The sequence below is a fragment of the Ahaetulla prasina genome, chromosome 11 (genome assembly GCF_028640845.1).
Source record: "Ahaetulla prasina isolate Xishuangbanna chromosome 11, ASM2864084v1, whole genome shotgun sequence".
Taxonomy (NCBI): domain Eukaryota; kingdom Metazoa; phylum Chordata; class Lepidosauria; order Squamata; family Colubridae; genus Ahaetulla; species Ahaetulla prasina.
In genome coordinates, this window is record NC_080549.1 from 675,936 (window position 1) to 702,472 (window position 26,537).

A 26,537-nucleotide genomic window follows, 5' to 3' on the forward strand; every position below is an offset into this window, starting at 1 on the left:
AGGCAAGCTGGATCAAATCCCACCGCCTGGGTTACTTGCAGCCCCTCCCAACGTGTCCCAACGTGTCCCCCTCCCTCCACATTAGAATCCTCCCCTTGCCAGCTGACAGTGGTGCTGACCCCCTGGTGGGCCCTCCTGCCAGCCAGACTCCAACAAGGCAGGGCTTGCTGTCTGCCATCTTCCCCTGCCCTCTTTCCCCCCAACACCCACCCATGGCAAGTCAAGGTCTCTTGTCAACCAGCAGCCCCTGTCCTGGACCTGGTAGCCAGCCACGTTTGCGTCCCATTGCGCCCAACCTGCTGCCCCTACACGTGCCACCCTCGTCCTTCCCTGCCTCTCCAAGCAGCAGAGGGGTAGCTGTAAGTTGGAAGGCAGGGCAGGCTATGGGGCTGGCAAGAAGCTCGAGGCTGAGGCACCCGATGCGGCTGGGCCGTGGGGCTGCACCTGGCCAGGGCAGAGGGCAGGAGGAGGAGGATCTGCTGGTCCCCAGGAGCATGGATTGGCCATTGGACACGATGGCTAGGAAGGGCATATCAAAAGTACAAAATGGCCTCGTGGTCTACTCTGTGCCACTGCCCACCGCCAGGGAAGCCTGCTGGTTTCATAGTTTGGCACAGATGCAGCTGGAGGAGGAGGGGGGGGTGGATGTGCTCACCTGGGTGACGTGTGTGTCTAATTGGCTGTATCAAGAACACTTAGTTTAAAATCTTTACAAAGGACAAAACACGGTGTCTCCGTTAGTGTTTAAAGAACTAAAGATCTGCTTAAAAAACGTCTTTTGGAAAGAAACAGACAGACAGACAGTATCTCCGCAACATGAAAAGTGTGATATGGAGCCAGGGTACAGGCAGTACCTGCTAGGCCCAGCATCATGGCCAGGGGATCCAGGATCCACTACGGGGTTTAGAAACACCCCCACCCACCCCCAAATGACACCTGTCCAAGAGCTCCAGGAAGTGCCAACCATCTCCCGCCACAAGGTGGCAGCTAAGCTTGTGGGACCTGTTCCCCAAAGCTGTTTCAAAAGTGCCCACTAGGAGGTGCCCAGGCGGAGTCCCGCACGGTTGTTCCAGGAGGCGAGGGGCTGTGCTGGGCTTCCTTGGCAGTGCCAGCTGGACCTGGGAGCACAAAGGGTTTACTCAGGGCAGCCCGGGAGGGTCTCGCCTTCTCTGCCGGACTCCATGAAGCCTCAGCTGCTCTGGAGATGAGAGCAAAGCACTTGATAGTACGAGCCAAGAGAGTTGCCATATCTGGCCCCATAGCCCAAGGTCCAGTGAGGTGGAGCGTGTGCATGGCGGCTATACCCGGGTGGTGGAGTGTGAGTGAGGGAGCCCAGTACTGCTAAAGCTGGCAGCAAAGGTGTTGTAGGGGTGCAGGGTCTGCAGCCCCACCAGGGAGTTGGGGATCATGGTAATGGTGTTGGGCGTCATGAGTGGAATGTCATCGGGTGAGCGGCGCAATGTGAGCGTGTAGTCGGGCAAGGCGGTGAGACAGAGGGCATCGTGGGTTGGCACCGCCTCACAGTCTCCATGGTGGGACTGGTTGGTCTGCAGAGAGGGAATCTCCTCTTCCGGGGTGTGCCCGATATCGTTGGTGGCGGGGGCATGCTGTGGGCTGGGCTGGCGGTGGGTGTCCTGCCGTCGCTTGTCCTTCCGGTAGTAGAGCGCTGCAAAGGCCAGAACGTTGAGGAAGAGGAGAGAGGCCCCCACGGCGATTGTGACGCTCAGCTCGGTGGAGTAATCTCGGGGGTTCTCCACCAGGAGTGTGCCTGCCCCATCCTGCTCGGGGTTCCACTTCTCCTGCGAACCCTCGCTGGTGTAGGCAGTGGAAATGGCTGGCCGTTTGGTGCTCCAGGCCTTCCCGTTTGGCCGGCGTGCCATGTGGGAATTCTGGGTGGTGTCAGGAGGTGGCACCTTTGTGGTTGTGGAGGTGTAGTGAAACATGTCGTGCAGATTGTACAGATGTGGGACCAGATGCTTCCAAAAGGCAACCTTGGTGGCACGGTAGTGGTCGCGCACCCGAGGCTTGAGGCCAATGTGCAGGTAGAGCTGGTCACGGGGGTTGTACTTGGACCAGGCGACTTCCTCAAACCGATTGGCCTTGGTGTGGATGAACTTGGTGTCCTGGGGCACTGGTTTGTTAGGGTCCCTGAAAGAGAGAGAGAGAGAGTGAGAGAAAGGGAGGGAGGGAGAGACAGAGAGAGAGAGAAAGCAATCCCTTGTGTGCCACTAATGAGGGGGCTTCCTGGGGGAAGGGTTGTTCCCATTGGAGCCACCTGCCAAGCAGGGGCGTTTGGCCCCAAGGGACTCCGATATATATGGACAGACTCCCTGTCTTTTGAGGGCTGCAGAGGGCAGAGCCTTTTCAGAACAAACAATCAGCTTGGCAAAGACCTAGATTCGTGTTTCAGTAATCTGAAGGATTAAAACTGGACTTCCCTTAAGTCACACTGGCTGGGAACTCTGGGAGCTGCAGTCCCAACACATCTGGAGGGAATATCTAGGGGCTCAATCCTTGGGGGCACCAGAGAAAGAAGCGACCTTCAGTGCCCTTAAACTGCTGTTCCCAGGAACCTGTTAGTCTTCCCCTCCAAAGTGAATAGATATTTGTTTCATCCTTTTTCTCCCTTCTCTCCTTTTTAGATCCCTAGGACTAAACCTGCCAAGGGGGCCAGAGTTTTGTTCCCATCTCCTCCCGCACAGCCTGATTCTGACAGCGGAGGGTCTTTTCAATGTCCAGTTCTACACAGCAGATGGGTGACGTGGCTCTACCCTCTGGGACAGAGGTCTCCAACCATGGCAACTTGAAGACTTGTGGACTTCAACTCCAAGAGTTCCACAAGTCTTCAAGTTGCCAAGGTTAGACCCCTGATCTGGGAGATGCCAGCCACCCACCCTGCAAAACCCACCAAAGCCGCAGTCTGGGGAAGGGCGACATACCCAGTCTTGGCAAAGTTGGTCCAGTAGGTCATAACGACGGCACTGAGCATGACGTCGTTCTTGGAAAAGTTGCAGGGGAAGAGATCGGTGGGGCCAATCATGGGGATCCCAAAGACGTAAGGCACCTCGTCTCCGTGGGCCGCATCAGACCAGGGTGGCTTCATGAGGCTCTGGCAGTGGTGATAAAAAGCGTAGAAATACGTGGGGGACCCATAACGAGCATGAAGGTCAGCGGTCACCACCGATGGCTCAACCCACTGGTGGTCAGTGAAGAGGGCCACCAGGGTCTTGCGTCGTGTTTCCGGGTTGTCCCGGTCAGCCCAGTCTGTGTACATGAATTTGATGGTCTCACGCAGGGTGTCCTTACCCTCTGGGTAGCCATACAGGTTGTCCACAAAATTGGAGACAGAATAATCAAAATCGCTGCCTGAAACACCATCCTCCGGGTCCACGACCCCCTCCACAAACTTCAGCCCCTCACCCTGGTTGACTCCAAGCATGATGTCGTAGTTGAGGAACTCTCCCTGCTCCATCAAGATCTCAGGGTCGTCTGGGATGACGTCCCCATCGATGACTGGCCCAAAGGCCACGTGGTAGCGTGCCGGCTGGATGTCCTGCTCCACCAGTTCCTTGGCAGTCTTCTGCCTCAGGCAGTCCACCATGTCCACAGTGTCCAGAACGTTGCAGCCCACTTTGTCAGCCAGGAGGCTGGTGTACTTCACCGGCTGGTAGTTGACTGCCCAACTGGAGAGAGCAGAGCCACTCTGGATGATGGCTCGCTGGAAAAGACCTGTGAGGCGAGAACACAAGCATGGCAGAAACGGGCAGGCCACCCACCAGCAGGACCCTTCGGTTTCAAGAAAGCAGTGCTGACGGGACACCACCAACACCTGCAAGCTGCTCTCTGTCGCAAACAGGCAAGAAAAGGGGCAACGGGAAGGCAGATGGCCCAACAGAGAAAGCTCGTCTCCAGCCATCCTTCATCCAAGACCAGGCTGCAGGATGCAAATCCTGGGCTTGCGGCCTTAGCGCAACCCCCTTCGCATCTCTGTTCATCCCTCCCTGGCAGCCACACCATGTCAGTCTGGCACCAGGCAAGGGATCCTGTTCCTGTTCCACCAGTCTCTGGGAACAATGGGAAAGAATGGAAGAAGTGGTGTTCCTCCCTCTCTTCCCTCCCCCCCAGCCTCAGGCAGGGCAATCTGAGGCTGGCATTGTGGGGGTTAAGCCTACAGTACTTAACCCTGCATGTTCCACAGAGAACAGCCCTCATTTCCTGCCCAGCTGGGCCCTGCTCCGTGCCAATGTGGGCTCGGCAAACTGCACATTCCCCAGGGGCACAAAGGAGCCTTTTTGCTGGCGGGAACACAAGAGGCCGAGGACGCCGGGCCTAGGAAGCCAGCCCACAAAGGCCCTGGGGCTGGCAGAGGAATGCCAGGCCAGGCTGGGTGCCAAGGTTCCTTCCGTGTGGCTTGTCCTCGGAATACAAAAAGGTCCAGGAAGTGCAGCGTCTGCAGCTGAAGCCGGAGGGAGGACGGGGCAGAGGGCAGGAGGACAGCAGCTCCTCCACCAGCTCCTACCGTCCCTCAACCTCCAGGTGAAAAATGAGAGGCACCTTTGCTACGGAACTGGGGGAAGGGGAAGATGATTATTTATTGTCTCCCACCATCCTTGTGCTCCCTTAAAGCAACGGGGCCATTTCCTAGGGTTCACCCTTTTCTCCCTTAGAAGACTCTTACACAAGCTTGTATCCCCCAAAGCCCCCCCCCCCCCAGGAAGAAGCCTGCATCAGGGTCACCTTCCAACCACCAAGCGTCCAAAGCCACTTCGGCGTCCAACTGACAGGCTGCATCCCAGAGGGAAGGACTGCCAGCTGTGCCCAAGAGCCATTCAGTGTCTTTGGGACCACCCCCCAAAACAGCCTCCCCCAACCTGGTGCCGACGTTCCTCAGTTCTGATACCTTGGCAGTTGGAGCCCCACCCAGAACCATCGGGGTGGGGAGAGACTGTTGGCCAGCGGATGGTAGGGGATCCAACAAAACCCAGCTAGACTGCCACTGAACTGAGCTAGTTCAGGCCACCCTACCACGTGGCAAGGTAAAGCTGCAGCCAGCTGGCCAGGGCATCCCTCCCCTTCATCCACCTGCTGCACCAGCCCTGATGCGGCTATTTGAATATTCTCCTGGTGGCTTCTGGATGAGCTTCGCAGGCCCCAGAAATGCATGTCCTGCAAATGACCGGAGCTAATTCTCTCACTTTCCAGCTGCTGGGTAGCAGAAATGGGTGAATCTCCTTTGCACACGCAGCAAGAGGCAGAAATAGCTCCTGCCTCTTCTCTCCACCTGGGGGACAACTTCCCCACCCCCCAGCCACACACACCATGGGCGAAGTGGAAGACTGATTCTTCCTCTCATCTCAAGCCGGGGAGGGGGGCTCCTGCCTGATTTCTTGGCTCACAAACGAGCACTTGAATGGAGGTTGGCTGCACAGTGCAGGCAGAAGTCCTCCACAGAGGGTCTCCTGGGTCGCTCTGGGGCCTCTGTTTGGCAGGCAGGCAGGATTTCAGTTGGTGCCTAATGCATTCCGGCATGGGAGGTGGAGGTGGAAATGCAGTGGGGGAGGGGAGGCTGAGCAACACTCCTAGCATTCTCCAGCAAGCAGAGGGAAGCCTTCCCTGGCAGGCAGCCGCATCCAAGGAGAGCCTGGGGCTACCTTAGCTTGCCTCCGCTCATAGAAGCCTAAGAGATCCCTTTGGAGGTCCAGGCAAAGGAGGGATTTGGGGTGCAGAGACCCCAAGGTGGCCCTGCCCCCCTTCCCTTTGCATCCCTGCCGGTAAACGTAAGAAATACGGACGCTCTCCCACACCGGGGACCCTTCCAGCATCATGCCCATTCCTGCTGGTGGCACTACGAAGGGGGTCCCCCGTGTGGGGCTGCCCCAGATCATTTCTGCCGCAGTGACTGAACCTGAGCAGAACACGCCGAGCTAAGCTTTCCCTAGCCTGGGTGCACTCCAGATGTGTGGAATGGCAGCTGGATATTATGGCAAGGATGACCCAAGGCATCTGGAGAGGGTCACTCTCGGCCCTTTCCCAGTGGCCTGCCAGAGGTTCAGCAACACCTGTGGGGGCACCAGTCGACACCCCCTCTTCAGAATTGATGCCAATGTGCAAATACTTCTGAGGCCCCTCGGCCCGAGTCCAGGAAAACCTTTGGGAGCCACCTTGCAAGTCTGTGTGTGCTTGGTCCCCCCTGTCCTAACCCTACGATGCTTTTGGCCCCGAGACAGACACCCTAGCAGCAGCCCATCCTGACTTCTATGCAGCGGATGCTTCTCAGAACACCCCAAAGGGGTGATAACATTAACTAAACCGGGGTAGGGGAGGGGACGGGAGGCATTTGCTGGCGGCTCAGCTAATTCCTGTCCTCCAAAAGCCATAAAAACATCATGGAAATATCAGCCAAGCTGGTGTGCTGCTTTTTCAGCCGCTGCAGGAATTCCTGTGCAGCAAACTGGACACACAAAAGCTGCTGGATGTCTAATTAAAAAGCAAGACATCCTTCTGAACCCCAGGAGAGCATCTATGCCGGGTTATTCATCCATGAGGATGGCGTGGGCACCATCGGGCAGGGACAGGGACAAGTGTAAATACCCTTAAAGCTGTCCCAGTGGTGACGCTGGGCTGGAAGCCACGCCGTTTTTAGCCTGCAGATGGCCTCTTAATGGACACTAGAGCTGGCAGGGACCCCGGCATCAAGCCCCCCCCCCCCGATACAGCTCTCGCTTCCCAGAGAATGCCCAGGCAGGCTTTGTCCACTCCATCTAGAAAGAGGTCCCTACTCTTCCCGAGATCGGCCGGTCCAGCCAGGATTCAGATTCATAAGGAGCAAAACGGGCCTGCGCTTCCAAGGCTTTGCTTGGCTGGAGTTTTAATTCATGCATGTTGGGGGCTTGGTTCTTTTCTGGCCTTGGGCCCATCTCTGCACTTGTGTTTTCTGAAGGAGAAACTTGCAGACTTCCTCTAGCAGACTGGAAGTCCTCTGGCTAAGCTCCCCTGGACCGTATCTGGCCACAGGTTGCAGCTTCTGAGGGCTGTCCACATCTGTCCTTGGAGAAACTACTGAAGCTGGCTTGGCAAAGGGAATATCCTGAGGTTGATGTCACTTGAAGACATCTCGCCTGTACATCTGCCATCACCATAAAAAAGAACCCACTTCCATATATAAGCATCTATTGCTGCCTGTTTTCCAACGGTCTTTGTAAATTCCAATTGTTAGTTGATTTTGAAATCGAAGTTATTGTTGCCTCCCTTTTTATAATCCTGAATGCAGAGATTCAAGGATGCTTTGAAGCCCCTAATTCCACATTATTACAGAAACAAACCATCTATGGTAAAAACATGGGTGGGGGGTGTCCAGAGAGGAAGAGGGGCAACTGGGGGTCTTCCCCTCTTGGGAGAGACCAAAGGGCCTCCCTTACCTTCGGAGTGGTGCGACAGGGTGAGCAGGCTGACGCAGGAAGCCCCAATGCCCGACCCGAAGACGGTGATGCGCAAAGGGTCGCCACCAAAGAAGGCGATATTTTCACTGATCCAGCGCAGAGCCTGAATCTGGTCCAAGAGCCCGTAGTTGCCTTTGGCAGCCTGGTCGCCGGTGCTCAGGAATCCTGCAGGCAAGCAGAGGAAAGCCGGTTGCTCCCCAGCCAGAGCTTCAATCCCCCTGCCCACTGCTGACCAGGTCCCAGCAAAGGGCCATTCCAGAGGGAGCCTTTTGCCATCCTGAGGAGGGCAGGAAGATGCCCCCACCCCGTGCCCTTCCTGCAGCCCCCTCTGCTCTGGAGGAATATGCCCCTGAGTGCCCCTGGGGACGACAGGCGGGGAAACCCTGCCTTTGGGGTCAGGCCATCTACCCCAATGCTTAGCTCTTTGTTGGGACCTTTCCAATCTTTCTCTCCTTGGTTGGAAGTTACTCTTAGACTGAACCTATAAAATTCTCTCTGGCTTTGCCTAATGACAGGCCAGTGAAAAAAGTAGCCATTTCAAGTTTTTGAAATGTTTGGGAACTCGTGATTTCTGCGAGCCCAGGAAAGGAATCAAGGTGGAAATGAGCTGAAATGTATTGCACCAATCTCGGCTGAATTGAGTTCAGCTCAGCACCTTCGGCACCCTGGCAGGTGGGCTCATGAGCTGAGCACGTCATTTCTAGGCTCCTAACCCAGTTGCAAATCCTCCACCGCCGCCCCCCCCCGGAGAAAAGCTTTCTCCTCTGCTCAGAGGCTGCTGCAGCCACCTTCAAATGCCAAGGCACCACCTGGGGTTAGGGTGGCCAAAGGCCCCGAAAGTCCAGGGCGGGGGCTGTTTGTCTGTGGCACAGGAGAAAGAAGGCCCTTCCCAGCTTCACCCTGCCTGCCTTCCGCTCTGAGGAAACCCTTCAGGATCCAGCGGGCGGCTTCCGGAGGTGGCCTGGCAGCCCCCCAGCGGAACCACGGGATACTCCCTCTGGGGAGGCGTATTAGTGGTACTTGCTGAGTGGCGCAGAGAGGAGATAGGTAAACAGGGTTTCTACAATATTTAACCACAGATCGATACTTGCTCTCTACAGGGGCCCTAATGGGCAAACACCAGGGAACTCCAAGCTAGGAACACAGGGCATCTTTCACGTGGGGGGGGGGTGTCGAGGGCTTGTCCTGGTGGCCAGATGCTGGAGGGGGAGGGAGCCCTTTCAGGGGAACCGGTGGAAAAACGGGGTGCCAAGGCTGGGGATCTTGCTCCCTGCAGGACTCTGCTCCTATTCCCCACAGGGTCCCGCATCCCCCAAGCCGCTAAGGGATGTGGTGGCCTCCCCACCCTGGACTAGTAGTGAGAATCTCCGTACCCAGGACTCCCACACGGTAGTTGAGAGTGATGACGATGACGTTGCCGTAGCTGGCCAGCACGCTGCCGTCAATCATGTTCCCTGTGCCTTCCATGTAGGAGCCCCCATGGATGTAGACCATCACTGGCTTGGCCCCGCTGTCTCGGATGTCTGTAAGGGGGAGAAGCTAGAGACAGGAGTCTGGCACGGCCTGCTGGGCACCCACCCCTGCGTGATCTGGACCCTTCCCAGGGAGAAGAGGCACAGCAGGGACCTCAAGCTCTGCCCGCAGGTTTCCAGCCCAGCAGACATTGTGAGAAGGCCCTAGGGCTTGCAGGAGCCCCCAAAGATCCCTTGAGCTCTGGTGGGCCAGCTGAGGGACTCAGGGCTTGGGACGGAGCCCTAGAAAGATGCAACCACTAGGGAGAGGAAGGGCTGGGAGTCGGGACGCAGCACCTCTCCTTTCACTGGGGAATGAAATATTCTGGGGAGGATCCATTCTGGATGGAGAGGGGCAGGAGGGGAGTAGCCCAGCCTGGTTTTTCCTCTGAGAAACTGCTGCTTCACCAGACTTGCCAGCAGAGATGCACTCAGCGATCCTGCAAAATTCACCCCCCCCCACCTCTACCCCCTTTCTCTCTTGCTGAGTTCAGTCAAATGCCCCTGGCACCTGAACCGGGATGACAGCCTGTGCCCCACAGCAGCTGGCCCTGCCCGTCCTGCCCAGGGCCTCCAGGCAGCAGCAGGACCAGCTCCCCAGGGATCCACACACACGCTCAGAACTCGCAATCCTGGGAGCTACAGTCCAGTGGTCACCTGGCATTGCCCTGTCAAGGATGCCCAGAGGGGCTCTCTACCCACCCTGGAATGCTGACTACTCTAAAACAAGCAGACATTATAAGTACACACATTACAAGCAGAAAATCAGCCAGCAGCACCTCATGGCAATGTCAAGACGAAGCCCAGACAGGGACCTCCTCTGCCTTTGTCAAGAAGGGGCATGGCTGGCCAATCCCAGGGAAGAGCTCCTCCAAGGAGATTGGGGGGCAGCAAGCCCCATTGTCAACTTGAGGGCGCTTCCACCCAGGACAGATGAAGCGCTGACCACAAGAATTGCCACTCACATGCCAAATAAGCCACTGAGTAGAAGAGCACAAGCAGGACTGGCAGCTGCGACTCCCAAATGCACAACTGGAAGAACATCTTGCCCTCTCAGGCCTGGCTAGGAGGCCTCGGGCATTCGCTTCCAGACCTGGCCCACCAGCTCAGCTGTGCTGGCATCCAGGTTCCCTGAAGGGAGTCCTCGGGAGCTCTTCGTGCTTCTCTGCCAGGCTGTTTGCACAGGTTGGCTGGGATTTCCTTAGGTGTCACCTTGACCTTTTCCTTCAAGCAAAATTGACGGGCAACTGGCACGGGGGATGCTTTCCTCGGGATTAAATGGCAGCCTCTCCGGGGGGGGGGGGGGAAGCAAGCGAAGCAAGCTCCCTGTGCCCAAGAACACTGCTGGCCCTGGCAGGGACAGAAATTGGGAGAGGGGCAAGCCGCAGATCCCACTCTGTTGCAGAAGGGCACCGCTCTCCTCTGCCCAATGCCAATGGTGCCCTTTGCAACCACATTTCCAGTGCCCCTCCTGCCCAGAGCTGTGCCTCCCTGCCCTCCAAAATGTCGTGCCCTCCATGCTCCCATGCTGCTTTCTCAGAGGCCCCCTCCCCCGAGTGCCTGTCTGGGGGAAAGAGCCCCTGAGCAGCCAGGGGGTGTGCTGAGGACCCAGGCCGGACCCAGGGGGTGTTGTGTGGAGTGTGTGTGAGAGAATGGTAAGTGCCACTTTCCCCCAGACACACTCTTCCTGCAAGCCCATTGTGATCTTCTGTGTGGGGAAAAGGCCAGAAACCCGGAGCATCTGAGCTGAGAGGGACCCTGCAGCCCCTCGACTCGACCTTCCCAACCAGCAAGCAACCCAGGGCGAGGGGCAGCAGGGCGCACTCCCCAATTGGCCGCTCAGCACCCGGAGAGACAGAGACACAAACAAGGGGGGAGGGGGCATCTTGGAATGGCAGCAGCAATGAGGACGTGCATGAGAGAAAGAGAGGGCGGGGGTTCATGCATTGACAGCCACCTGGCGCACGCAAATACCTTCGTCTTCATCCCCGTCATTATCTGCTAAGTCCTCGCCCTGTTTCTTAGCGCTGGAGCCTGGGGACCAAACACGAGGAGACCGAACAAAAAGGAAGAAGGGGGCAAAAAAGAGAAACCAAAACAGGAAGGAAGAAAACAAAAGAGAATTCAAACATAGCACGGCTGCAGAGAAGGTGGGAAGGTCACCTGGCTCAGGCTTCTGCTAAGCCTCCAGCAGCAGCACTGGGAGGGGGCAGAGGCTTCCAGGGCCCCGTCCCCAGGTCAGAGAGGCAGCCAGGCGGAGCTCAGGGGTCAGGCCTGAAGGAGGAAGGAGCTGGGAGCCCACGGGACCTGTCCCTGCGCAGCCAGCCTGGAGGGCCCCTGAGGGTTGGGGTGGCATCCTTAGAGAAGCAAGCCCCTTCGGATGCAGACAGGGGCCCAGCATAGTTGTTGTGGGCACCACAGTCTAGCCGCCAAAGGGTGGAAACTCAGTGCTGCCATGGGGCGAATATCCATGCCCTTGGCATGATCGCCCACTTCAGGATTGCACGACGAGACCCTTGACTACCCTGTCCATTTGCTTGCACCAGCCTGTGGCACGTGGAGGACCTGGGTTGGGGTCATTTCACTGAAGACCTCCAGAACTACCCTCCTCAGCTCTTGAGTAGGAGCTGGCCTTTGCCACAAGCTCCTCCGGGCTTTGGCTTGCCCACATGCCAACCAGGTGCAGCAGTATGGGCTCTTTCTGTTGCCCTGCCAGTGTCCCTTCTTTGCTGCCCCCCTGAGAAAAGGGGGCTGGAGTGGGCTCCAGGAAGCCAACCTCAAACATCTTCAGCACCCCAGATAGAGACACAGTGAAGGCTGCCATTCCCGCTCTTGGGATGCCCGTGTAGCCCCAGCCACGTTTGGCTGCATTCAGTTCAGAGTGCCGAAAAGGCCCTGCCCATCTTAGGAAGAGTCAGCAGGTGCCCACCTGCCCATCCAGCTTCCGAGAGGTCCGAGGGCTCCACCCAAGGGGAGGCCTGCATGCACCTCCACCTTCCCCTCCCGCCTGGATCAGCTGAGAGCAGAACAAAACGCTCCTGTCTCCAGCCGGCCGCTGCTCAGATGCCAGGCCCGCTCGGTCACCATGGAAACCGAGGCAGAGAGAGGCTGCGCTGGTCCTCCTGCTCCCGGCTCTGCAGGGCGCATCAGCCCAGCCCCAGCCATGTTCCTCCAGACCCCCGGTTGCAAACAGGGGGGCAGGAGGAACCACACTTCGCCCAGGCCATCATGTGGCTTTGGGGCATCTGGAGATGAGCAACCAAGGCCAGCCAAACGGAGGAAGCTGAGAAGGCTGAGTTGAAGGGATCAGCCCAGGGCGGGGGGTCGTGGGCAAAGCCTGGCAGAGGGTTCACGGGCACCGTGCAATGGAGCAGCCTTCCATGTGCAATATGGCTGACAGAGCCAAGCCAGCCCTAACCCAGGCATCGGCTCCCTTTACCTCTGGCAGCCTGAGGGAGGGAGGGAGTTGGGGGGGTGGGGGGAGAAAGTATGTCCACTTTCCATCAGGATGAGGGAGAAATGAGGGAGGGGTGATTTCTTTGCTCTGGTGGGAACCTGCCACACCACATCAAAGCCGAATGAATGAAACAAAAATGCTTTAGAGATGGTGCAAAAGAGGGGCATCAGGGGCTCAGCTGACGCGGAGGCCTTCTCCTTTCCATCGGTTTTAGGCGGAGAGGCCAATTCTTGCCTGGCAGATTAACCAGGATCTGAGCAGAAGCAGAATCCGCAGCCGGAGGAAACGTCTGAGCTGAATTGGGCCCAGCTGAGAAGGGGCTTAAAACAAGCCCCATCTGCCCCCTAGGGACACAACTCCCCCAAGCCTCAGGAAGTTTGTCAGGAGCTGGTTTGTGGTGACTCCCCACTGCGGAACAGCCATTCCTAACCTGGCCTCCCTTCCAAAGGAAGTTCTCCCACCGAATGGTGGGCTGGACCTGCTCCAGAAGAAAGGGGCCAAAAAAGAAAGGGAAACAGCTATTTTGGTATTGATGGGGTTTCTCCCCAACTCCCATAAAAAAGGCATGCGATACCCTGCTTCTCAAGGACTGAGCCCGTCTCTCCACCCTCTGTTTCTGTGACATGAGGCTGAATGGGCCCCGGAGTCCTTAAGGGCGAGAAGCCAGACGGAGCCTCATGGCAGCATCTCTGATGCCACCGTTGAACAGGGTGGCCCAGGATGCCAGGGGTTCAGTTTAACTTCCTCTTTCCTGGAGAGTCCCATGTCAGCGTTAGTTGATGGGCTAGTCAAAGACAAAATAGGTAGCTGCTGCATTCACACAAAATGCTAAGCCATGGTTGGAGTCACACAATGCACGGAGCCATAATCCCCAGCTGAACAGATCCTACTGGCGGACTTCTCCCAAAATGCTCAGGCTCTCAGCCATGTGCCTGCCTGCCTGCTAGCTAAGCTACGTCTTCCTTAATCAGGGTTTGCTGAATGGGTCACACGGACTGGGCTCGTAGGAGGCCCTAAGCCATGACTTAACAAACCACCACAGCTCCTTCAGGAAGCCCAGTCACAGTCTTGGCAGTTATGCTCCACTGGAGCCACAGGGGTCTGAGGCCCAGCGCCTGGACCAAGGCTTCTCCCTTCATCCCAGGCAGAGACGGTTCAAACCGAGGAGGCCTCCTTGGGGTGGAAAAGTTTTTGCTCAACCTGCTTCCAAGCTGCCCCACATGCCTGGTCCCACCAACCCTCTGGGTGTGCGTGTGTGTGTGTGTGCACATGCACAACTAATTCTGCTCCTCCCTCAACTGCTTGGTATGACTCCCTCCTCCCTTCCCTGAAAGCCCTTCTAAATTGCTGCTGGCTTTTGGCCACTTGGCTGGGAATGACAGGAGCTGAAACTCAACATAGGGGAGTGGGCGTGGGGGGAGGGTCCTCCCTTTGTGTCAAAACTCAGGGACCAGTTTCCTCTTCCTTGAGAAGAGCTGTCCAGGCCCTCACAGGGCTGGGGGAGAACAGCAGGAGAAGAGCCCAGAGGGGCGTTAGCCATCCCTACCACAGGCCTGGTTGGTTGACATTTCCAAACGCTCAAACGGAAACTGGCACCTTCATGCCCGGGCCTTGGTGAAGGAATAACAGAGGAGATTTAAGGATGGCATCTGGCACAAGTGGTTCCCGTGCTGAAGCTGCTGCTCCATCATGGGTGGAACCGAGACTCTGTGACGGAAGGGGGGCAGAGAGCCAGCAGAGGCTCCCTGCCCACCTCTCTCCACTCCTGCTCAGGAGGGCCAAGGCTGGGGAGTGGGGGGCAGAGCTCCAGAAGGACAACTGGAGCAAAGCGGACCCAGCAGTGGGGAAGGGGGTGGAGCCAAGGGGAGTCCAGGGACGTGGAGTAGCACGTCTGCCTTGGTCCCAGGTAGGGGGAGAAGGCAGGGAGGGGCCCAGCGCATGCGTACGCTGCCGTCTACCTGCTTAGGGACCCAGGGGCCACAGTGGCAGGGAAAGGGCACCCATCACCTGGGGGTTCCTCCCCACTTGCAAAGTCTGGGCTGGCCAGAGAAGCAGCTGAGAAGCAGGGCACCCTCAGCCTTCTGCCCGCTGGCAGGGCCTTTCCCGGGATTGCCGAGAAGGAAGTGGGCAGAATGGCCTTCCAGTCGATTCTGGAGGCGAGGCCAGCTCCAGCCCAGTGTGGGGCAAGGGAAAAGGGAGATCTAGTGATAGGCAGCCAATGCCATCCAGGGCAGCTGTGCCTAGGTGGGAATGCCACCCCTCCCAAAAAGAGAGGGTGCTCTCCCAGAGGACTGGCCAGAGAGCCCTTCCAAGTCCATAAGCCCCCCACCCCCATCCTGTTGTGGCATGGGGCAGGCCAGGCGCCCCCTGGCGCTCACTCTCTCACTTGCCTCTCTCTGTGCCCTCTGCCAAGCCCCGGCTCGCTACCTACCTCCTTTCCTACATATTTTCTTGTTGGGTTTTCGGGCGCATTCCTTGGAAATCCGCTTTACTGTAAAATGAATAAAAGACTACAAAATAACAGGAGGCCCCAGCAGAGGGTGTGGGCATGCAACCCATCCTTCTCCCACCCAGCCCCCCCACCGGCCCTTGGGGCTGACCACAGGGAGGGCAGAGGGGAGCAGAGCAGCAGCTGCTCCAGAGGGGAGGGGAGGGTCGCTGGAGGCCAGGAAAGGTGCAGGAGAGGAGGGCGTGTCAAGCGTGAAGCTCCCTCCTCCCTGCCTGGGGAGGGGCCCAGCTGCCCCAGTGCTGCTGCTGCCAGGTAAGAGGCTCCCCTCGGCAGGGACCCCTTGTGGTGAGGCCGAGTTCGCTTGGGAGGGGGCTACTTACAGTTCCAACGGGACAGCCCTGGAAAGGAAGGGTTAAGGGGCTCGGCCTCACCACAAAGAGCCCCCCTCCTGCTCTGGCTGCCCCCTGCTAGCGCAGACCCTCCTCCGTCTGCGGAGGTCCCTGTGGTCCCTGCTAAGGCTGAGCTCAAGGACTGGGAAAGGTTTGGAAGAGGAAGAAAGAGAGACAGAGAGAGGGAGGGAGGGAGGGAGGGAGGGAGGGAGAGGGAGAGAGAAAGCGCCCACCAGAACTGTCCTGCCAAGGACCCTCTGGAAATGGGGAGAAGGAGGATGGAGAGACAGAAGGTTGGGAGGAGGTCGACCCCCCTAAGGCCCCCTGCTGTCCCCCAACCAGCTGGGACACCCTGCAGCTGACCAGACGCTTCTCCTGACTTGCCAACCCAGTTCAGGATGAGGATGATGGTGGCTGGTTGGGGGGGGGGAGGGGAGGGGAGACGAGCAGAGGAGAAGGGCCCGTGTGGAGAGCGAGCGAGAAGGAGCGCATGGCAGCCAGGAGGGACAAGCATCATGGCCAAAAACGGATGCGCACAGACAGCCATGCGGTGGGAGGAAAGCAAGTGATGGCAGCATGCTCAAACCGCAGAGACACGCGTGCACACACACACACACACACGACACACGTGTCCTGCAGGCACCCCGTTGGGGACTCACCATCCTCGGTGGGGATGTAGATGTTGAGGTACAGACAGTCCTCATTGGGGTCCTGGATGTAGGTGGCCACAATGTCAAGGTTGGAGGTGAACCAGATGGGGAGCATAATCTCGGGCACAGCGGTGTGGATGTTCTGCGGGCACACTGGGGGGAAGTGGGTGGCGTTCCGGATGCCCGACCAGGACGGTGGGGGCTCGGGGGGCAGGAACCGCTTGTCCCCGATGGGAGGTGCAGCGTAGGGCACCCCCAGGTACTGGTCCACCGGCCCCAGGATCTCGCTGGGCAGGGGCACACGCACCCCACGGAGCTTCCCATAGTGAGTGTTGACGGTGGGCGAGTAGGCCTGGCTCTCCATCCGCACCACAGCCGAGGCGAGGCCCAGGATCCAGAGGGCCAGGTGTGCGCCCCACCCGGCTGCCCCCTTGGTCGCTTGTGAGAAGGGCGGGAGGAGAAGCGGGCATTGGCACAATAGCTGCCACATGGTCTGGGGAGGGCAGCGCTGGACAGTGGGCCTCAAGCAGATGCAGGTGGCTTGAAGGACCCTCCTGAGGGGGGGAAGGAGGGCCCTCCGAGGGGGTCCGGGTGGCAGGCAGGAGCGGTGGCAGCCAAGGGCCAAAGTCCCCAGCTCAGGAGCTCTTCCTCTCCGCAGCTGCAGCTCTTTGGAGACAGGTAGTCCTGCAAAGAAGAGATGGAAGGGGGAGGCAGGTTAATAGTGACCAGTTTGGAGGGAGCAAAGCTCAGCCACACCTGACAAGCGCCCCCCCCCACCCCCCTTATAGAAAGAGATGCAAGCTTAAAAAGCCACCAGTCGGGCATCTGACTATTTTTTATTTATTTATTTTTGTCACAACAATATATGTAGGTATCATACAAAAAGATTATATAGTATATAATTATAATAATTATATATAGTATATAATTCCCCAAGAATCAGACTAGAAGTCTGATTCTTGAGGAGGAGACTCAAAGCCCCAAGGACAGCTTCTGCTTTCCAACCGATCTGGAGGGCAACGTTTGGGCCCCAGGACTTCCCCAGCAGGAGGCTCAGTGGTGACTCCACCATGGCCTGGGCAGATGGCTTATTAGGACAAACATCTGTCAACTGGGACCAAATCTTCTTGTGCTGGTGGGCCTGATTGCAAGATGGCTTCTTTCCTTCCCCGCTTGGAGAGCCTCTCAGGGCCTTGGCTACTACCACTTCCTCTCCTGGGTGACCTCAGTTTAAATCCTGGGAACAATGTGCCAGGCGGCTCTTGCCTTCAAGGACAGATTCCTGGGTTGTGCTTTCCATTCCCTTCCGGGGCACAATAGGAGTTCCCTCCCCAGCTCCTAAGTGCTCAGGAAGGCAAACGCAGCTCCTGGTTGCAAAAAGTGCTTGCAAAATTATCCAAATTACATAATGCCCTTAAAGGGATAAAAGCTGCTCTTTCCCAGGAATTATATCCAGCTGTCTGAATTCTAGAGAGCTGTTTTTTGGCCATGGGCAGCTGGGGTACATTTGTGGCAGAAAAAGAGAAGAACAGAGAAGAAAGGCTTGGAAGGAGCTCAAGTAATTGCTAGCTACATCATTGTTCCCCTTGCGGGGAAGCTGAGAAGAGGAGGGGTGAAGCTAAGAGTCCCCCCAACAGGGAGAGGACAGGCAGAGCTCTTCAGGGGTGGGGAAGCCCACCCTCCTTCGGGATCTGGGTCCCCTTCTGCATAGCTGTGAAAAAAATGACCCGGAGGACCGAGCATTCAGGCAAGTTTCAAGGCTGAAGATGAAGGCCTCCCCAGGCCAAGAAATATTCCTCTGGACGCAAAGAACAGGCAAGACCGGAGCTGCCACAGGGTCAGTCCTCATTTCTAGCCGGACCAGGGAATGGGACAGCTGTGAATCAAGGCCCCCTCTGAAGCTCAATGAAGCTCATGGATTTAGGTGGGGTGGGTGGGGGCTGGAATGAACGAACCTGTCAAGAGAGGAAGGTCAGGGCTGGATGAGCACAGAGTTTTGGAGGGGAACCCATTGCTTTGAGCAGCCTAAGGACAAGTGGTGTGGCCAGATTCACTGGCCGGACGGCATCAGAATCAGTAGGCCAGGTAAAAGGAAATAAAACGGAGAAGTAGAAGATGTCATTTCCAGATGCAGACAGAGAATTATTTGTATCCAATATTTAAGCTGAACTTTGAAAATTAAAGAGCGTACGGCTCGTAAGAAGTGTTGACCCTGGCAAAGAGAGGGTCAGAATAGAAGATCCATTGAAAGAACACATCCAGGACATTGAACTTGGGTGAAATTGAATTTCAGGAACTCTGGGAAGAGATCAGAGATTCTGCAAAAACCAAAGGAGAAAATGCATTCCCCAAATCCAAGGAGTTATCGTGAAAGTCAGAGACGGATGGAGGATGAGAGGCTTGGACAGGAAAAAAGTGTGTACAACCCCTGAATGCAGATTTGCAGCGTCAAACAAGGAAGGACAATGAAAGGTATCAAAAGAAAAAAAATGCCTAGAATTGAGGAAAATAAACAAGAGACGAAGCTTTTAGAGAGATCAGATGAACCACGGGAAGATGTACAGCTACTCAAGGATAATCATCCAAAGCTCTAACAAAAGCAAATGAGGTTAAAAGAAGATGGGAAGATTACACCGGAATGACTGCAAACAGGATCACAGAACGACAGAAACATTTGTGGAGAAACAGTTTATTCAGGAATTGGCTCCACTGAAAACGGGGGCGGGGGAACCACAGGCACTAAACTAGTTACCAGGAGGGAAGCACTAGAAGTACCCCCCACCCCCACCCCCAAGCAGCAAAGAAACAGCAATGAAACTGCTACCAGCCCCGTGTCAACAAATATGGAGCAGGACTGCAGGGACAGGAACTCCGATGGGTGGCCATCATAAGATGGATGACAAAGAGAGGTTCAGAGTGGGATTCCTCCTTGCTTTATTGACCACAGCAAGTCCTTTGACTGTGGAGATCATGTGGGATCTGTTAAAGCGAATGGCTGGGCCATCTGTTTTCTCCTGGGGGGGACCTTTTGCAAGGGACAAGAAGCTACTGTAAGAATTGGATGTGGAGGAATCAAATGCCTTAAAGATGGGAGGAAGGAAGGGAGGGAGGGAGGGAGGGAGGGAGCAGGGGGTTGGTTGCTCCTTGAGTGTCTCGATCCTAAATCCACCCCAATGGATCTTTTGAAACTGCACACTTATGCCCTCCGGAGAAGCTCTCAAACCACAGAGTTGGACAAGTGTACAATGGAGACGCAGCTCCGGTGGTGAGTGTCTACAAGGGAATCAGCTCTTCCCTGGGTGTCTGCACATGGTGATGATAGTAACACCCACAAAAATAGCTGGGTCTTTGTTAGTACTTCACCCGCTGTGTTTCCAAGTCAGCCCGGGCATCACTGGGTGGGCAAACCCACAGGCTTCATTGAGCCAGCCTGGCTTAGCCACCATTCTTGCTGGCATCCTCCTACCCAAACAAGGAAAAGCCTTATGGAACCTGGTCAATTCCCTCCAAATAGAATTCCAGGCCATCTGGAGAAGATCGTACCTCAAAATGGCACAGCATAAAGTGATGCCCCGGCCCCCTTCTTTGCTGAGACTACTCTCTCTCCCTCTCCCTCTCTCTCCGACTCTCTCTCACCCAAAAGGGTGAGGATGGGTGGGTTTCCAGGGCAGAGCAAAGCCTTCGTGCAAGAATATCTTGCTGGAATGCCAGGAAAGCTGCTTCTCTGGGCATCCTTCAAGGTTTGTCCCACTCAATGACAAAGCCTGCCTCTGCAGCTGGGTCTAGGCAGAATGATGCTGAGGTTAGTCCCCGCAAGTATAACTGGGCGCCAAGGCAGGCCAATGGGGCGTTTGTAGCCGTCTGGAGCAAGGAGAGAGGAAGAAGCAGGGCTGGGGGAGGCTCAGAAGAGACCTGAGCCCAGAGGCCAGAAGGAGGGCTCTCGGGGAAGAAGCCTCCTCCTTGCTGGCCTTCAGAGCCCCAGGTCCCCGCAGCTGCCAGGCTCTTCCCAGTAAAAGGGCCTCCGTTGCTTTGTGTGGCACTCCCTGAGGGAGTGCGCACCAATCCCAGCGTGGCTGCAGAAGAGACTGCCCTCCCTCTGGACTGTCCCAGGCTCTGTGACTCCAATGGCAGGGCACCCAAGCCCTGGGCCTGCCAGAGTGCCAGGCCTCCAGAAGGGCAGGTGTGGGCCAGGCAGCCTTGTCCACACTTGGAATGTGGAGCCCTCTCACCTCCCTAAGGATCGGAAACTTTTCTGCTCGGCCTCCGTCCCTCCAGCTTCTCTAGATAACCTTTCATCCTGCTGAGTTTCTGCCTAAGCACAGCCCCAGCCACTCCGCCTTGATGGCTGCGCAAGAAGACTCTGCTTGTGCCGAGGCCCTGGTGAATTTGGCTCCAAGGTCCCCCAGACGAGCAGCCTTTCCCTGAGCTGATGCTTTCTGGGTGAGCTGGTCTACAACTCTCCTCCTCCTTATAGCCAGATGTCCTTCATGCAAGAAGTTCAACCTCTGCCCAAATCTCCACTGCTCCACAGTACTTGGACAAGTGAGCCAAAAGTACAGAGAAGGCGAGACTTTTCTCCAAGAGAGAAGCAAATGTGTCCAAGGAAAAGAAGAGGGGCAGTGACCACACACAGAGAGACCCTCCAAGGCACAAAGGTTCGCCTGAAGCCCCTCCTGCCTCCTCTGGTTGCACTTGGCTTCAAGGAGCCAAGATGGCTGCAGGGGCCTCCCAAGAGCAGAGGAGAGCAAAGGCATCTGGAAGGAGGTGAAGCAAAAGGCCCCAGGGGGCCACATTTTCCTAGGCTGCCTTCTAAGGAGGAGCTCCAGAGGGCAAACTGCTGGGCTTGGGAAAACAATGGAGCCCTTCAAGGCCTGCTTGGGGCTTTCTGAGGTGAAGAAGAGCACAAACAGAATCTGGCTGGTGGAAAAGAGGAAGGAAGGAAGGAAGGAAGGAAGGAAGGAAGGAAGGAAGGAAGGGGGAAGGAGGGAGGAAAGAAAAGAGGAAGGAAGGAAGGGAGGGAGGGAGGGAGGGAGGGAGGAAAGAAAAGAGGAAGGGAGGGAGGGAGGGAGGAAAGAAAACAGGAAGGAAGGGAGGGAGGGAGGAAAGAAAAGAGGAAGAGGGAGGGAGGGAGGGAGGGAGGGAGGGAGGGAGGAAGGAAAGAAAACAGGAAGGAAGGGAGGGAGGGAGGAAAGAAAAGAGGAAGGGAGGGAGGGAGGGAGGAAAGAAAAGAGGAAGGGAGGGAGGAGGAGGAAGAAAGAGGAGGGAGGGAGGGAGGGAGGAAAGAAAGAGGAAGAGGAGGGAGGAAGAGGAAGGAGGAGGAGGAGGGAGGGAGGGAGGGAGGAAGGAAAGAAAACAGGAAGGAAGGGAGGGAGGGAGGAAAGAAAAGAGGAAGGGAGGGAGGGAGGGAGGAAAGAAAAGAGGAAGGGAGGGAGGGTGCAGAGACAGAGCAGCCATTCGTCAATCGCAGAGGCAGCCCCCACCCCTCGAAACTGACCTGTCTGGCCAGCTTACCTTCCCCACGTTCTCCCCCATTCATTTCTTCTTCTAGGACATCCCCTTTCGCAACACAGATTCACACAGGCTGCAAACACAGACAAGCCACAACACGCAACACACTAACCAGAACCAAACAAGCCATTAGAGTTGATGCAAACAACTGGGGTTCTCCCAACAAAGCCAGGCACCGAATCATCTGGCCAGGCCTGCAAGCCTTGAAAGAGGCAGGGAGGGGCTTCTTTTTTGTGCCTGGCAGGTGAGCACGTTTCCCAGGGCAGAGCCTGGAAAGGTCTGAAAGACCAGAGGAGGTCTGGAGGGACAGCAACCTGTCCGGTACAGTCTTCTCCACACTAGTGCTGGCTGCGCACAATGGGAGAAGTCATCCAACTGACCTGGAGGGCAGTCAGAGGTCAGGAAGACTGCTCTGCTAGGACCTAGCGGCTTCCCTGCTGGGACCAAGGATCAGGCTAGGGACCATCGGCCAATGGATTTCCTCAGTCACCCCCTCCTCCAGGCAGGACAAAACCCGAAGGCTGCACCCGCATTCTTTAGGAACTTTGGGTCTTGTTCCCTCACAGCTGCTCCCTCTGCCTCACTTGAATCTGTTTCAACTGTCTGCAGAGCCCAAAGTCCCAGGCAAAGGGCAATATTTGCCATCCCCTCCAAGCTGGGACCTTCTGCACACGTACCAGGTGTGGCCCCTGAGCTATGGCCCTTCCCTTTCCACAGGTAGGTTGGGAAGCAGCAGTGCCCGCCATGCGAGGGGCTTCCAGGCGTGCCAGTCAAAGAGAGGGCTGGTCACACACCCCTTCCAGCAGCCAAAGCTAACCCACCAACTGCTAAGCGGTCTGCTCTCTCACCCAAGGCCTCAAAGTTGGCCACGAGGGCTCCTGGCTAAGGGCAGCCTCTGAAAGCTGCATCCTCCATGAAGCAGGTTGAGCTGCTCCGGCTGGCTGGACGTGGGGGTAACACATCAAGCCCCAGCATCCCTCCAGCCTGGGCGCTGTGGAGCCACGATGAGCTTTGCGTGGGCAGGCAAGCTCATCTCTTTCTGAGACCTATGTCCGGTGATCCCTGCAGGGGGAGTGCAGGGGTTGTGGCCACAGGACAGAACGAAGACTGGGCGTCTTTTGCAGGAGCACGGCCCCTTTTTCCACCTCCCTTTTCTTAGCCCAGCACCTTCCAGTGGAAGCAGCTCTGCTTGTTGGCAGCTGCAACAGCCAAGCTGCGGAAGCAGAGCCCTCTTAGCGGAGGCCCCCACTGGCTTTGGATCTGGTCCAGTGCCTGATTCTCAGGGACTTCGGCCTGAAGGTCTCCCCACATCCCTGGTTCCGGCTGTGAAAAAGTGCAGGCGGAAGCTCTGGGGAGCCCAGCCCCATGTGGCTCTACAGGGCTCCCCTCTTGCCTGGGGTCTTTCGGGTGCTGCCTGCAGCACGAGCTGGTTTTTTAAAACAAAGAATGCCGTTGGTCTTCTTCCTGCAAGCAGCAACAGGGAACCAATCCCTCCTTGTCCCCTTCTGCCGTCACCCACTACAGCTGTCAGTAAGAGCCGCTGCCCACCTGATGACTTGCACAGGCAGCCTGGTTTTCCTCGGAGGGTGGGGGGGAGGAGGGAGGGGAGGGGGGGGAAGAAAGCCATTGTCCCTACACATCTGGAGTCCTCCCCCGGGAAGACAGCTCACAGCCAATCAGAAGCAGCCCTCACCAGCTTTTGATGCTTGTGGCCTTTCCCACATGCTCCGTGCATGTCATGTGCGGCGCCTGATCACACCTTACAGCCAGTCTGTTGTCCCGGCAAGAGCCTTGATGGAGGGGGGCTGTCACCCCTCAGGTGGACCAGGGTCATGGCCACCCCTCTTCCCAGCCACCGCTTCCCACCAGCCGTTCAGTGGGAGCCGTTGCTAGCCGCTGCCTGTAGAGGAACCGCTGGTAGCTCAAAATGGCTCTTTCTCCCTGGCACGGATCCCAGAGGGAGGGGCTTTCCCTGAGCCTTGAACTAGGAGAGCCAGGGATTGGAGGGCACTTGGGGGGTGAATCTGCTACTAACTATACCTCCTGCTTGCCATGGGCACTTCCTGCCACCCTATCCTCTTTTCTGGTGCGTGGCCACTATACCTGGCCACCTGGGGAACCGTGGAGAGCAGGTCCCTGGAATGCCCCCTCTTCGCCCTGCTTCTCTGGGGCAAAGAGGTTAATCTGCTGCAGCCCCCTGCTCCACAGCTGGATCCCCTCCCCACCCAAACCCCCTCCTGTGTGGGCTTAGGAAGGGAGAGCCCAAAATCCTTGGGCCTGCTGCCTCCTGCTTCCTCAAGACCAGGATGGGACTCTCCTGCCTGTGGGAGCCCCAGGGTCACCACTCCCTATGGCTAATTCAGCAAGAGCACCTGAGACCCCAGGAGTTCCTGGGGCTCGTCCCATAAGGCACAGGGTGAGCCTGGTCCACCACACAGGGTGGTTGTCTAAATAAAGAAGTTCGTAAAATGAAGCAGTTGGCCAACAAAGAAACCCAGGCCTTTATCCTAACAAGTCATTTGAGGAGACAGGTGTTTCTGCGACAGGTGAAGGAATAAAGGTGCAAGGGGAAACTAGCACATTTCCTTCCTTCCTGCCTCACCAAAGAAGACATTTTGGCTACCGAACCTGCCATCCATCCATCCATCCCAGGAGAGACAACCCAGCAGGAAGAGGCAGGAGTTCTTAGCTCTAAATAAGCAGGAGAAGCATGGGCAAAATTACCCCCCTCCTACCCACCCCGCCTACCAGCTCTGGTATCTGTAGCTCATCAACCTCTTCCACAATTAGTTGCCCAGATGGGAGACCCAGAAAAGGCATCAACAACTGCACCCCATTCTGTCCACAGAGCCCAGCTGCAGTTTCCCATCACGTGTGGGTGGGCTGCTTACCAAGAGAGCCTTTGCCTGGGCACCTTCTGCCCTTGGACTACCTGTTGGCTGAGGACGAGTCAGGGTCTTGCCCTTGGTTTACACTCTGCATGACCAGCAAGTTGTTCCTGCTCCTGAACAAGGCTGGCAGTGCCCAGATTGTGTGTGTGTGTGTGTGTGTGTGGGACTGGGACTATGAGCCCCTTAGGAAAAGCCTCAGTAGAGCCATGGGGGAAGATGATGCATGGGCCTTCTCCACCGGGCATTGGACAAATGGGCCTTGTGGCTTTGTTGGAACAGGCCAGCCCCCAAAAGAAAGAAAGAAAGAGAGGCTCAGCAAGGTTTGCTCTCCCCTCAGAGCTGTTCTTTGCCCAAAGGCAGGGGAACAAGTTACTGGTCCTTTGGATGAGATGGACTGAATAGCAGATACCACTTCTCAATCTGCCTCTTCCTGCCAGTCAGGAGGCACAGGTGGGGAGGGCCAGCCCCCTTGCTATCATTGCCCCCTTCCTCATTCAGCCCCCCCATGCGTCCTGAAGGATCTTCCCATTTGGGGGGTATTAATGCCACTGACCAAAGGGAGCCAGGCTGGGGGAGGGGGCAGCCCAGGCTTTGCCAGCTCAATGAGCACAGGCTCATGTTCAAGGTGCCTCGGCCACTCCAGCACCAGAATGGACCTACAAGCACTTTGGTAGGGGGACAAGAAAAGGCACATCCCCCTCCTCTCAGATCATTGTCCGGGAAAAGCTTTGCGCCCGATCCCCGATTCGCCATCCAGGCGAGATCCGGGCGAGAGGACGGCCGGGCGCTCCGGGCCAGTTTCTCCCTGCCCTGTCAGCCCCGGAGCAACCGTGGCGGTGTCCGCGGCCGAGACTGCCCACGGAACCGGGGGAGGGGCAGCCCCACCCGGCCCGGAGAGGGCGTCAGCAGCCGCCCCGCTCGCGCGTCCCCATCTCCGGGCGCCCCGTCCTTGGCTGCGGCGTGGGGGGCGGAGGGCCGGGCGGGCGCCGGCGAAAGAAACGAGAGCCGCCGCACAGGGCAGGCACGCGGACCGGAGGGGGAAGCCTCCGCCCCCGCTCGCCCCCTCCGTCGAAATGGGGGTCCTCTGCCTTCCTCTTCTGCACCGTCACCATGGCAACGCGAGAGCCCGGTCGCCGCAGCAGCGGCAGCCCCCCTCCGCGCCCCCGCGCCTGCTCCATCCTCGCCTAACCGGCGGGCGATGAAGGGGGGCAAGGGTCGGCTGCTGCAGCTGCGGGGGGGGAGTCCAGGGGGAAGAGCGGTGGGCTGCCCTCGCCCTCCCCGGCCACGCCGCGCGCCCCCACCTCCGCCGCCCGACCGTCGTTCTCGTCCTTCGCCTCTCCCGACGGCCCCCCGGGGGCTTACCCGCCGACGCGCTGCTGCTGCTCCCTTTGCTGCGAAGGCGGCGGCGGTGGTCCCGCGGCAGCCATGCCGGGCCGGCGCGGGAGGAGCCGGGGCGGCGGAGGCGGCGGCGGGAGGGGGCGCGGAAGGTCTCCTGCAACGGCCGCCGTCAGCGCCGCCGAAGTCCCCGCCCCGCGCGCGCGCCCGGCCGCCAGGCTTCCAGAATGCGCGGGCACGCGGGCAGCGTCGGCGCGAGCGAGCGAGGGAGGGAGGCGAGGAGGGGCGGCGGCGCGGGAGAAAGGGAGCCTCCTCCGGCCCGAGGCGGCCATTCGCCTGTGCTTGGCGGCGTGGGGGCTGCAGGGCGCGGGGAGGGGCGTCTTGGGGACCCCGGCCCAGCCCCCTCGCGGGAAGGCGCCTGGAAGCCCCCGCAGCAGGTGGCAAGTAGGATGCCGGCCGCCTGGGCCCCGCAGCCCGAGAGCCCCCGGAGCGGTGGGCAAGGCGAGCCGGCGCGGTCCTGCTGGCCCCGCCAAACGGCGTCCTTCGGCCGGTGCCGGGAGGGAGGCTCTGCCAGCGCTGGGCTCTCGTTCTGTCCGGATCCCCGACAGAAGGAGCATCGGGCCACACTCCGCCGTCCTGCCTTTGGGGCGCTTGTTCCCTGCTCGGGCCTCGGGGCTCCTCTCCTGGAGCCAAGGAGCTGCCCCAGGAGATTTGCGGGTTCGACTGCTGTTCTAGCAGTTGAAAGTAGGGCAGGGAAGGGCACTGAGTGCTGTTGGGGTCTTTCTGTTCCCTAGAAGAGGCTTCCAAGGAGAGGGCTACGCAGCAGGGACTGTGGGGGCACAGAAACACAGGGCAGCTGGTCCTGCTCAGGCTCTGCTTGGAGAGACCAGCCACCCAGGCCTGGCCTG

General features: G+C 57.8%; 1 protein-coding gene across 6 annotated transcripts; it reads right to left on the reverse strand.

The window, feature by feature from the left end:
* On the reverse strand, nt 1–25,831 carry NLGN3 (neuroligin 3). 6 transcript variants are annotated; one of them, XM_058154659.1, is made up of 8 exons: nt 23,097–23,292; nt 15,905–16,579; nt 14,839–14,898; nt 10,925–10,984; nt 8,813–8,962; nt 7,419–7,604; nt 2,940–3,729; nt 1–2,148 (listed from the first exon to the last, which is right to left on the reverse strand). In XM_058154659.1, the coding sequence occupies exons 1-8, from the start codon at nt 23,125–23,127 to the stop codon at nt 1,299–1,301; spliced, it is 2,802 nt and encodes a 933-aa protein (XP_058010642.1). In that variant the 5' UTR covers nt 23,128–23,292; the 3' UTR covers nt 1–1,298. The 6 variants fall into 6 exon arrangements, with proteins under 6 accessions (XP_058010642.1, XP_058010643.1, XP_058010644.1 ...); XM_058154664.1 differs by lacking the exon at nt 23,097–23,292 and adding an exon at nt 25,657–25,831 and having other exon boundaries at nt 3–2,148; XM_058154660.1 differs by lacking the exon at nt 14,839–14,898.
* Between the last annotated feature and the right edge of the window lie 706 nt (nt 25,832–26,537).